At 50.2% G+C, this 13,234-nt stretch overlaps 1 protein-coding gene across 4 annotated transcripts in view; it reads left to right on the top strand.

Annotated features, from left to right (window-relative positions):
- l(3)mbt (lethal (3) malignant brain tumor) overlaps window positions 1–13,234 on the top strand; it is a 72,034-nt gene that overhangs the window by 27,282 nt on the left and 31,518 nt on the right. For all 4 annotated transcript variants that reach the window (XM_070539863.1, XM_070539864.1, XM_070539861.1 and 1 more), the window contains exon 9: window positions 12,601–12,841. In XM_070539863.1, the coding sequence (XP_070395964.1) occupies window positions 12,601–12,841 (241 nt within the window). The remainder of the gene's footprint in view (window positions 1–12,600; window positions 12,842–13,234) is intronic.

Raw genomic sequence — 13,234 nt, 5'->3', positions numbered from 1 at the left:
CCCACATCCCCCCAACCTTAAATCACTACATATTCCGGCAAAACATGTCACACGCTCTAACATCAACGCGTGCTTCGCGAACAAGGTAGTACATGCAACATTGGCCGCGCCGAGGAAATGTCCACACGCTGTCCATAACATGCGAGCCAACATTGTCCCTGGGTACACCGCTGGCGTCCGCCGGTCAAAGCAGCAGCTTTGTAGACTCGACGGCACGATTCCAGGCCAGGACTCCGGAGACGACGACGCAGTAGTCGGTATGAGCAAGCGTCGCTTGCGCCAACGCGCCCTGGTGGGAAGAGCCGCCGTAGCTGTCGGTGACCGCCGGCTCTTTTGTCCGCCGTTGAGGGTTGAGAGCTGGATGCAGGAGGCCACCGAAGTCGCTGCGCTGAACTGGCCACGGCATCACCATCGCCCGGGATGGCTCAATCGTAGTCCGGTGCAGCAGCGCAGACGATGTGCAGGTGACAGCAAGCCAGGGGTGACTCCAATCACGCTGCGTACACTCAACACACTCGGCAAACACTGAAGTAGTGCAAGGGAGAGGAATTCTGCATGCGCATCGCCCACGTGGTACGATGTTCAACTCGGCTAGCAAAAGATTGGGCAGCTACTCAGATGCTAAGTTCACGTGAACGAAGCTTGCTTCCTTGTGTCAAACGAGTAATTTCAATTCGTGCGAGGCTATAGAATGAGGGAAGCAAATTGCAACACCTCAACGCCACGGTCCACCAGGTTGTGTCCCTCCACGTGCGACAGGCAGCTTTGTAAAGCCTTAGGCCTAAAGCGTCGCCACCCTGACAACAACCGGCATCCAAAAACAACACCCAAAATGGGCGCAGAACAGGTAGCCGCGAGGAGACGTCAGCACTGTGAGGTGGTCCTACTCCGCTCGGTGCACACAGCATCCGAGTTGACGGCGCCCACCATCCCAGACGGTGTCGGAGTGCCCGGTGCCAGGCCGCAATACTAGTCAGCCCGTAGTGGCACCCGCGGCCCGCGGCCACCCGGCTCCCAGAGCCGCGACTTCATCAGAGTCAAAGAGATAGAAGAAGCTATTTGCATAAAAAATTCGGACCACCCACGAGGCTTCCGTACTCACTCGCTTCAGGCTTGCCAATATGCTCCGCGGGCGCTATGCCTCGCTCTCCCAGGATGCAGACCACGTGGCTCTCGTACCGACGAATGTCATAAAAAAACACTTGTGAAAAGGCTTAGCACGTTGACATGTTCAAACACACTACAGCCACCGTCGCCTTGCTCAAGAAAGCACGCCGCCGACGCTAGCGATCAAAATCCGCGCTAGGCCTACGCTTCGGTTCAAACAAAGGTCTCAAACGAAGCAAAACTGTTAAATCTATCGTCCGATGCCCCAAGAGGTCCACATTGGGCAGCCAGATGTGGGGTTCTCCTCCATACTCTTGGGACAAAGGAACAACAACACAGTAATGCAAACAGTCACAAGGGCATTTACTGCACCTTTCATAGATCAATGCCTGCTAGCCGAGTTGCTATCCCCAAAACATGCCGATGGGCGCGCGACAAATCTAGAAGTCCGACTCACCGCGACCGGATAACGAGCGAATATGTTCGCCCCATGCTGGATCCCAACGCCTGGTCGTTCGCGTGTACGGTCACGCCAATGGTGGTGCGTTCAAAGGCGGCCACGTGAGACAGCCTCGCAGAAGCATGGGTCGGCGCGCGCGCGCGGGACGTCCTCGCTGTTAGCTGATCCGCCGGGAAAAAGACAGCCTGTTCTCTCCTGCGCCCCCAAGTAACTCTGCCGTGAGGTGGCGTTAGCAGCGCAACACTCGCGTCATCTCTCGCACTGCGCCCCAACCACATCAACTGCCGCGGGCATCACGCAGGCCACGCGGTGAAGCCGGATTACTGGAGATGCGCCATTCGGGAAAAACATATCAGGGGACGCGTGAGAGTTCCGCATCCCCACAACCTCAAGGACGTTTCCAGGGATCTTGGCATTTTGTATGGGAGTGTTTACTACATCATTCATGGGTCCTTAGGGTACCGGAAGGTTTCATGTCAGTGGGTGCCTAAACAGTTGGATGACATGATGAAAGGCAAATGAATGGTTGCTTGTCGAGGAGGGTGAAAGTTTCCTGGACCGGATAGTTACTGGCAATGAAACGAGAATACTGTATTTCATGCTGGAAGAAGCAGAGCATGGTGTGGAAACATCCAGGTTCGCCTGTGACAAAAACATGCCATTCTGTGTCGTCTGTTGGGAAAGTTAACGGTCTTCTGAGATCGCCAAGGACCACTTCTGCTGGATTTCATGCCGCGAGGTGCAGCCATCAATGCCAACAGTGATTGTTCCACACTCACGTCTACTGGCTGCCATCGGGCGAAAACACTGAGGGATTCTTGATGTGGACAATGCTGTTATCTTCCACGACAATGCAAGGCCACATGTGGCAGTCAGAACCGCTGACAAGCTCCGGTTATTTCACTGGGAGAGTCTGAACCACCCACCATACAGTTCGGACCTCGTCTCTAGTGATTTCCACATTTTCGGTCCAATGAAGAAGTTCCTGGAAGGATTGCGATTCACTTGCAACGATGAAGCCAAAGCAGCAGTTCAATGGTGGTTTTCTACTTCAGGGTGTCTACCAACTGGGAAAACCGGAAATTCTCAGGGATTTTGAGTAGTCTGGAAAAACTCAGGGAAAACTCAGGGAATTTATGCCTTTATCAGGAAAAATTGGCTGTAATATTGTTACGTAGGAAGACGTAGGCGCTTGGCCAAGACGCAACAGCCCGCGCTAGCTTCTCATCGTCGTCGTCGTCTTCGCACTGCTCGCCTTTTCATGATCGCACATATTGTTCCGTAGCACTACCCCCGGCTGCAAACGCGCCGTCCCGCGTCCCGCAGCGACTAAAGATCGGACTCGAAAGCAGTGTAGTAGGCCTTGAGCCTACTGACATGCACGACATCACTTGATGGCAGAAGGGAGGACGAGGTTGAACCCACAGGAGCAATTTTGTAAGTCACGGGCGTCACCTGGCGCAGCACGTGGTAGGGCCATGTGTATCGCGAAAGTAGCTTCTCTGAAAGTCCGACGTGACGGGAGGGCGACCACAGGAGCACGAGCGCACCAGGCAAAAACTGTACGTCACAATGGCGGGCGTTGTAATGACACTGCTGAGTGGCTTGTGAGGTCGTCAGTCGAGCACGGGCAAGCTGGCGTGCATGGTCGGCGAGGGCGATGGCGTCGCGCGCATACTCGCTTGTTGAGATCGCAGCAGGAGGAAGTGCCGTGTCTAGGGGCAAGGTAGGTTCGCGACCGTACAGTAGATAAAATGGAGAAAATCCGGCGGTGTCGTGCCAGGAAGAATTGTACGCAAATGTTACGTAAGGAAGGGCAATGTCCCAGTCGTGGTGGTCTTCGGAAACGTACTTGGACAGCATATCGGTAAGAGTACGGTTTAACCGCTCTGTCAGGCCATTGGTTTGAGGATGGTATGAGGTAGTCAGTTTGTGTTGAATGGAGCAGGAACGCACAATGTCAGCGACAACTTTCGAGAGGAAGTTTTGACCACGGTCAGTAAGCAGTTGTCGCGGGGCGCCATGAAGCAAGATAATGTCACGCAAGAGAAAGTCCGCGACGTCAGTGGCGCAACTGGTAGGGAGAGCCCGAGTGATAGCGTACCGGGTGGCGTAATCAGTCGCGACGGCTACCCATTTGTTCCCAGAGGATGACGTTCCCAGAGGAAAGGGACCGAGCAGGTCTAATCCAACACGAAAGAACGGTTCTACAGGGACGGTGATCGGCTGGAGATGACCGGCAGGTAGCGCCTGAGGTGTTTTCCGACGCTGGCAGGGATCACAGGCAGCAACATAGTGTGGAACGGAGCGAGCGAGACCAGGCCAGTAGAAGCGGCGGCGGACGCGGTCGTAAGTGTGGGTTACCCCAAGATGTCCTGCAGTGGGCGCGTCATGCATCTCAAAGAGCACAGTCTGTCGTAGCTGTTTTGGCACGACAAGAAGAAGATCAGAGCCATCAGGGAGGAAGTTCCTTCGATACAGAATGCCGCCCTGGAGGACATATCGGCGAACGGATGCGTCGGTAGGTGCTGAGCGCAGACGCTCGATAAGTGCTCGCAGCGATAGGTCTCAGTACTGCTCATTGGCGATGTTAGTGAAGGCAGACACAGAGAAAATGCCGTTGGTGCTACTACTGTCGGCGTCGTCAGGCTCGTCGACCGGGTAGCGAGACAGGCAGTCAGCGACCTTGTGTAGACGGCCAGATTTATAGGTGACAGTATACGAATATTCTTGGAGGCGTAAGGCCCAGCGACCAAGTCTTCCTGTAGGATCTTTCAGTGAGCATAACCAGCAAAGCGCGTGATGGTCTGTGACAACGGAAAAGGGTCGGCCATATAAGTATGGGCGGAATTTCGCAACCGCCCAAACTCGCGCTCAGTGATAGAATAGTTGCGCTCCACGGGTGAGAGTAACCTGCTAGCTTAAGCGATAACACGGTCGTGGCCATGCTGGCGTTGTGCCAGTACTGCGCCAGTTCCGTGACCGCTGGCATCAGTACGGACTTCTGTAGGCGCAGAAGGATCAAAATGGGCCAGAACGGGAGGCGTTGTGAGAATGTCGATTAGATGTGAGAATGCAGAGGTTTCGTTATCGCCCCACTGGAAAGGGGCGTCTTTTTTCAAAAGCTCGGTTAATGGTCGTGCTATGGCGGCGAAATTTCTCACGAAACGGCGGAAGTATGAACAAAGGCCGATGAAGCTGCGCACATCCTTGACACACTACGGAACAGGGAAGTGGGCAACAGCATGGATCTTGCCTGGGTCCGGTTGCACTCCGTTCGCGTCAACGAGATGTGCAAGGACGGTAATCTGGCGACGGCCGAATTGACACTTCGATGCGTTGAGTTGCAGACCGGCTCGACGAAAAACGTCCAGGACTGCTGAGAGGCGCTCGAGGTGCGTAGCGAACGTTGGGGAGAATATGATAACGTCATCCAAGTAGCACAGGCACGTGGACCATTTGAAACCGTGAAGAAGGGAGTCCATCATGCGTTCAAAAGTGGCAGGGGTGTTACATAGACCGAACGGCATCACTTTGAATTGATAAAGACCTTCGGGTGTTACAAAAGCAGTCTTCTCGCGGTCGAGATCGTCCACGGCAATCTGCCAGTAGCTGGAGCGAAGGTCAATAGAGGAGAATAGCGAGCACCGTGGAGGCAGTCAAGGGCGTCATCAATCCGAGGTAGGGGATATACGTCCTTTTTGGTAACCCTGTTAAGGTGCCGATAGTCCACGCAAAAGCGCCATGAGCCATCCTTCTTTTTGACCAGTACAACAGGTGACGCCCATGTACTATATGATGGTTCAATAATGTTCTTGGCAAGCATTTTGCGAACTTCTACGTGAATAACTTGACGCTCAGCTGGTGACACTTGATACGGGCGGCGATGAATAGGAGGGGCATCGCCGGTATTAATGCGATGTTTGACAGCTGTAGTTTGGGCCAAAGGACGATCGTTAAAGTAAAAAATATCGTGGTAGGAAAACAGAACACGGTAGAGTTCACGAGCGTGCTCGGACGGCAAGTCGGGCGCAATCATTTTCTGTAAGTCAGCGATGGTACAATTTGCCGTCTGCGATGGTAGAGGAGCATCGGATGAAGTGTCGTCTACTGCAATGGATGCTACCGAGTGATCTGCGAATGAGTAAAGCTGGGCCAGAGAAATCCCGCGTGGGAGCACTTGTGTCGTCAAGCCAAAGTTGACCACTGGCAGGCAGACGCAATTCACCGTAATAGATAAAACCGTATGAGGTACTGTGATCCCGTGTGTAAGGAGGACGTCTTGCATAGGAGCCGCGATGTAGTGATCGTCGGGGACTGGTGGGGAAGACACTAACTAGGTCAACGTATGTCAGTGCCGAAGGTGGCAAGCGAACGAAGTCGACGGAACTGAGGCGACTGGGGTGTGGTTCAGCAGGATCCACAACAGGCAGGTTACGGCGGAGAGTACTGGCGGAACAATCGATGAGAGCAGAATGTGCGGAAAGGAAGTCTAAGCCGAGGATGATGTCATGGGGACAGTGGGCGATGACTGTGAATAGCACGATTGTTGAGCGATCGGCGAAGGAGACGCGGGCGGTACACATACCAATTACGGGGGCTGTTCCGCCATCGGCGACACGGACAACAGGCGTCATGGCGGGCGTGATAATTTTCTTGAGCCGGTTACGAAAGTCAGCGCTCATTACGGACAAATGCGCCCCAGTGTCTATGAGTGCAGACACAGAAACACCGTCGACTTGCACGTCAAGAAGGTTCAGATGAGTGGGCAACGTCAGTAGAGGATTTGGCGGCGTAGGGAGCAATGCAGCGTCACCTCGAGGCGCTGCATGGTCTAGTTTTCCGGCTGGGAGCGGCGTCTGAAGGGAGTCGGCAAATAGGAGCGACAGGGCTGGCGAGAGCGAGATTGTCGTTGTTGGGGCGAAGGCGAACGAGAATAGGAGCGGTTCGGTGCAGGAGAACCAGCGGCGGCGTTATTGGAGCGTGCGGCATAGGGACGAGAAGGGCCACCTGGGGGGCGAGAGTAGGCGGTATAAGTAGACCGGGTCGGCGAACTCCAGCGACTGCGACAGTGCCGAGAAATGTGCCCGATTCAGTGGCAGTGGAAACAAATGGGCTTGTCGTCAGCAGTGCGCCATTCAGATGGGTTGCGGAAACGTGGTGGGTAAGGATGTGCAGGACGGGGCGGAATCGAAGAAACCGGGCGGGTATCAGGACGATGGGCCGAGCAGATGGTGTGAAGACCCATGTTTTCGAACTCTTGGCGGACAACTGCCTGGATCAGTGAGACCGTGACTGCAGATGTGTTGGTGGGATTGGAGTCGAAAGCAGCCGGATAGGCGGCCTCGATCTCACGCCGGACGATCCTGGTAACATCGGCAGTGTTGTTGGGACGAGGAGTGTCGGCACAGGAAGATGTCGCCGGGGTGTTGGGCAGACGGGCAAACTGCTGGTCAATACGTCGGCTTTTAGCGAGTTCCAGGCAGCGGCACTCTTTTATAATAGCATCCACAGTCACTACGTTGTTGCAAACGAGCAAGTTGAAGGCGTCATCGGCAATGCCTTTGAGGATGTAGGCAACCTTGTCTGACTCAGTCATGTGGGTGTCAACTTTGCGGCACAGAGCCAAGACGTCCTGAATGTACGTGACATAGGGCTCTGTTGACGCCTGCACACGGCCGGAAAGCGCCTTCTGCGCGGCAAGTTGGTGACCGTAGGGGTTGCCGACAAGTCCCGAAGCTGTGTCTTAAGTGAATCCCAACTGGTGAGCTCATCTTCGTGTGTGCGATACCAAACTCTAGGTGTGCCACCGAGGTAAAAGACTACGTTGGCGAGCATAATAGTAGGGTCCCACCGGTTATTGCAGCTGACGTGTTCATACAGGCTGATCCAGTCATCGACATCTTCCCCATCTTTGCCCGAGAATACGCCAGGATCACGGGGAGTGGGGAGAGTGATGTAGGTTGTCGAAGTGGCAGCAGGTGTTGGAGCCGGGGGAGTCCGGTTGTCGTCGCCGAGAGCCATGAAGGAAGGGTCGACGTACCGTCCACTGCGAAGCTCTGTGACGAGGTACAGGGAACGTCCACCTCCACCAGATATGTTACGTAGGAAGACGCAGACGAAAAGCTATGTACAAGTATATTAACAAGAAAATACGCTGCGCTTGGCCAAGAGGCAACAGCCCATGCTAGCTTCTCATCGTCGTCGTCGTCTTCGCACCGCTCGCCTTTTCATGATCGCACATATTGTTCCATAGCAATATTATTGAAAGGGCTGAAAGTCACGGTAATTCTGGCTCGAGTAACAGACAGGAATCATAATGAATCGTCTTTGTTGTCGGCTGGAGGAGTTGCCAGTGTACAGTCAACAATCGACTTTCCAGATTCCCGATAATTTGGACGACTTCGTGGCATCACCACGTACCCCATAGAGTCAATGTATCAGAACGTCTGAAATTTCGAACGCAAGAACGATTCGCCGTCCGATTTTCTGGACGTTTTGCCATGCCCGCAGGTTTGAAACGGCAATAATCAAAGCCACCACCGCTGCCATTTTGATTACCTCGCTGCCTAGAGCCGGCGCTCTCACAGGCAGATCCACTGGCAGCCGTAGCCACCACTGTGGCAACGCTAGGCCTAGCTGCTTTGACGTTCGCTATGAAGCTTCTTGCCATTGGGTGCCGCATTTTTTATTGAAAGAATTCGCTGCTGTCAGCAAAGGCATGGACTCTGTCTTTGCGGTCCTCGCGATTGGCTTAGAAGCTTGCAAACCACGGTGCAGTGTATAATGCCGGTTCCTGAAAGTCAGCTTCGCCTTTGTACAGAAGTGTTACTTGGTGAAGCATACACAGAAGTATTGCGGTGAAGCATAACAAGCTTGGGAAGGGGCTATTGCCAATTATGTATTCCTTAATTATACACATGTGCATCCGGTATCTCCTGTCACAGTACGAGCACTGATATGCCTAATACGTGTACCAACACGCCTTCAGAGTGTTTTCTAATGTGCCTGTGGTGGTTTGAGCCCTTAAGGGCAGTAAATGACATACATTTATTTTTTCCAACTGGCCGATTTTTCGGACGTTTTGTGCCCCCTAGGTAGTTCGAAAAATCGGACATGGACTGTGCAACTGACCAAGAAGATGCTTCAAATTGTTCTTGGGGAAAACGAGTGGCGGAAGGAGCACAAGAACAGAAAGGACCTACACATTGAGGAATGAACGGGAAAGGAAGTGTGCTGCCACCGTTTTGAAGGAGCTTGAACTGAAAAAACAGCATTGGCTAATGCCGAGATGCAGGTGTCCCTCATCCAAACCAAAATAAACTCTTTAAAGCAGTGAAACACAATATTGAGGTGTCGTGCGCGGGCTGAGGGTATGTCAGGACAGTTGTGGTTGACTTATGAACTGTTGAGAGAGAACCTCAATTGTGACAAAGTTCAGGCCTCATACTACTCAGCTTGCTATCAGTGGATAGAAATAGCTCATATTCGAAAATATTTGCTTCTGTATGCATCTCCTTTTTATTCGTATTTGAGAATATCCGACTCCATTTGCAATTTTTTTGAAGACAAGAGAGTGACAGCATCGGGCGATATGGTTTCAGCCCGGACTTAGCCCGGACATAAAACATAGTTCTGCATCACTCAGAGAATTTTGCAAAGGCACGCAGGCAAAACCTGGAAAACTCAGGAAATTTGGAAATGTCAACTTGGTAGATACCCTGTAATTATACTACAGGGGCATCTCAATTTTAGTGCTGCAGTGGTACAAATGTCTGAACCGGTGTAGGGACTATGTGGAAAAATAGTGTAAGGTACGTAGAGTGGTACGCATATTTGTAATTACCTGTATGTGCGTGGCTAATAAAACATAGAGGCAAAGATTTTCTGATTCGCTGACATCAAAGGTTGTTTCAAGGGAATGTTTAAAATTCGCACGCTCCTTGTTTTTTTGCTTCTCAATAATGTGTACTCACATCTGGTACCACCAGAATTCAGAATACTTCCAGAATATTCGGAATGCTGGAGGTACTGTGTTGCCAGGAATCTGCAATATTGCTGACAACAGTTGCAGTCACGTACACTATAGCCTAGGGACTTTTGCCAGGGATGGCATCTCTTTTATTACTGCACCTATCGAAATTGATCAATTTGATCTGCATTTCTTCTACATGTCATTAAACATTTTCATAGAAACTTTTCTGCTAGCAACATCGTACACAGTCCACTATTACAATTTACAATTAGTACACTATTTACAATTTTACAATTTTTGGCAGATTGGAAAGTATGGAAAAATAAAGCTTTGACTGGAAGTATCATTGAAACTACCCTCAAGCGCCCCTATTTGTACTTTGATCTACTTGGCAACATAATTTTTGAATGAAATGACAGCAGCAATGAAGACAGAAGCTTCTTTCGTTTTTGTCTAATTTTTCGATCCGACATCTAGGCTGCCTTAATGATGTCTGTTTTAAAAATAGTACATGCTCATGAGTGTGTGTCATTTTGATCGTTGTGTATGACTAATATCAACTGCCATTTTATTTTTCCCACCATGGGTTGCTTTTATCCATCAGTGCTTCGACAGCATTTGTACAAATTATTACAAGCAATCCTTCCAGTGTGTGGGGTTTTCACGCACACAAAAGCGTGCAGTCGATTTCAGACCAACTTTCAACTGAAACTTGGCTAGCTGTCTAATCTCTTGCATTTTGAATAACGCCTGTACAGATGCCCTTATTTATTACTGTACAATATTGTGCAGCACTCCACATTACTGTAAAACATTGTACAAGAACTGATCAAATCATGTGGAGGCTCTAGCGCAAGTTTAACACACAATAGACCACCTTGCTTGCACAGAAAAGCTGATTGAACACAATACTCAAGTATGAGGAGGCTTCTGCATGCTCCTTGATCTGACAACCATTGCTTTGCAAGCCTAAAGAATGCACAAAAAAAAACAAGCCAGATTCTTGCTGTAATGAATAAAAACAAATGCTCCCTGCACAATAGGAACTTACCTGTTCTCACATTTGTGAAGCTTCTGCTTTCCTGCATAGCATGGACATCAATATGGTTAGTATTGACGGCAACAAACCTTCATAATAATTTTTTCGCATCATCTGACTTACAAAAGTTTGGAGCCTGGAATTATTTGTATATTTTGTACTTGTTCCTTGACGTGCTTCTTTGAAGTTTCACATAAGATTCTCAAACGCTATCTGAGGAATTATTAGTTTATTAGTCGAATCTCTATAATACGAACTCAAAGGGGCCTGAAAATTTGTTGAAATTAAAAGAAGTTCGAAATAAAAGAAGGACTTGTTCTTGAAGTATTCGTGCACTATAGCATGATGCACGAATGGTGCGAGTCGTGAAATATCGCGGTGCGCAAGCACACAGCAAGCGAGGTCCACAAAACTGCCCATGCTGGCCAAAGCTAGCTTCCCAATAAAGGCAGAAAATTAAACTTCAGGGAGTGGGCTAAGCTGGCGACAGGCCAGTGGTGCTGGCAGGGAGGCGAGCACCAAGGAAACTTTTGAACGTGAGGGAATCACGAAGGAGTTGAGAGGGAGGGCGAAGGGACCGTAGTTGCAAGGAAGGGTGGAAGGGGAAGCGGATTTGCTTTCCCGCCAGCTTGATGGATGGCTCTGATTACCTCCGCCACCTAAGTCACTTTACTGCCACCTAAGACTGCCACTGAAGCAGCAGTGTTGCCGACGTCGGACTGGGCCTCTGTGGCTGCTTTCCTCTGCATGCTCGCATGCTTTTTCTTTCGTAGGCTGACAGATTGGTGCTGTGTTTACGTTCTTCGTACTGTGTTCTTAATGTGTGTCCTGTCTTATCAGATGACGGAGAAATTGCCCTTGATCATAATCATGTTGGTCTGCTTCCTTCTATTGAGGCATTGCCTCATTCAAAATACAAGGACAATACGGTACTAGGTGTCACCTTCGTGCCCTTGTATTGAGGGTCTGTCTTGTCATACAGGATTGGCTATGGCGCACTGTCTCCAACAGCCTTTCAATCGGGACTTCATGGTTTAGACTCATCATTGTAAAAAAACAAACACGAACGAGACCAAACCAAGCCAACCAAAACAAGTGCGAGTCAGAGCGGGCACGAGCAGATGACAGTGCGAAATAAGCGGTCTGGCTGAACCATATGTGAGTACAAATAGAGCAGTTGGGCAGGTCCGACACTAGTTTCTTGCGTACACGTCACTGCAGGAGCCGCTCTCATTAGTCTTCTCTGCTCGTGGCTCGCTTGCTGCCGTGGCGAGCTGCAAAAAATCGGCCGAGGAATGATTCCTCCCGTGGTGGGCGTTTTACCACTAGTGTGGCTGGAGCATCACACCGCGACGCAGAAGCGGCGACCTTCCCATTTGAGAAAGGGTGACATTTCCGCTGCTTTTTTTCTTCTTTTTGCTGAGATGTTTCACCCAAGCTTTTCCTGTATGGCGTGGTCAGACAATGCTGGTTGGAGGTGCCACCGTGTGGTTGCTGACAGCATTTTCGGAGCGCGGTATGTTCGAATTAACCATTGCAAATGCTTGCGCATTCGAATTACCGTGCGTTTTTGCCCATTGGAATACGCGCAACTTTGACAGGACCACAGTCTCAGTTCTGTGATTTGACTGTACTGTAAATCCATTAAAAAAACCAGTGATCAGGCTATAATTTTATGTATTGCAGTATACATTGTGAGTACTACATCATAAAATAAAGTGTTAAAACATAATAAGCACAAGAAATGACTCCATTTCTAGTAATGAAGAGTTAATGGTGCAGTGTTTGATGCATTTCACACCTTCTGCCATGTCACACTAAAATGGGGTTAGGGTTCAGTTCTGGTAAAAATTGAGGAGTTGGTAAGGTATTCTCTTTGCATTAATTTCTGTTGATGTCACCAAGCATGCTATCCCTGAATTTTGGTTTTATATTTGCTTTAAGTTGAGAACATGGTGTTGTAATTATCGTACTGGAGACATTACAGGGTCATTCACTTTTTGTGTTAAAAACATGCAGCACCAAGTGGCTCCCACCGTGGCTAATGGCTTCCGAGTTGGCATGAAGCTGGAGGCTGTGGACCCCGCACATCCAAGCATGTTTTGTGTGGTGACAGTGGCACAGGTGGTTGGCTTCAGGCTTAGGCTTCACCTGGATGGCTATGCCGATGTGTATGATTTCTGGGTGAACGCCGACTGCCCTGACATGTATCCGGCAGGTTGGTGCGAGCGGACCCACAGGAAGCTACACCCACCCAAGGGTGAGCTCACTTTGTTTGAGTCAAAGCTACTTAGGGTTAGGATCAGCTGCTTCGTAGACAATTTGCTAAATTGTGTAAGCTGGGTGTGCTCCGAAGCTATTTTTCAATGGGAAACTCTCTACAAACTGAATGCTTGTGGTAGGTGCAACTTAATCAGGGAGTGAGCTGTTGTGGAAAGGCGTCAGAGAGACTCCTTACCTACAATTTTCCTCGCTTGCTTTCTTTTGCTTATTTTTACTGCAGCAGCAGTCAGGAGTTTGAAAACGTGTTTGCTCTGTTCATCAGTTCTGTAATGCGACAGTGTGCACCATTGTCATGCTGCTCCTGCCATTGTGTTGTGCTGTCATTATCATGCATACTTCTCACCCTTGGCTTCCCACTCACTATATAATA

The sequence above is a fragment of the Dermacentor albipictus genome, chromosome 6, assembly GCF_038994185.2.
Source record: "Dermacentor albipictus isolate Rhodes 1998 colony chromosome 6, USDA_Dalb.pri_finalv2, whole genome shotgun sequence".
Taxonomy (NCBI): Eukaryota; Metazoa; Arthropoda; class Arachnida; order Ixodida; family Ixodidae; genus Dermacentor; species Dermacentor albipictus.
Note: the sequence above shows the minus strand (reverse complement) of the source record. Positions and strands in the feature narration are given on the sequence as shown.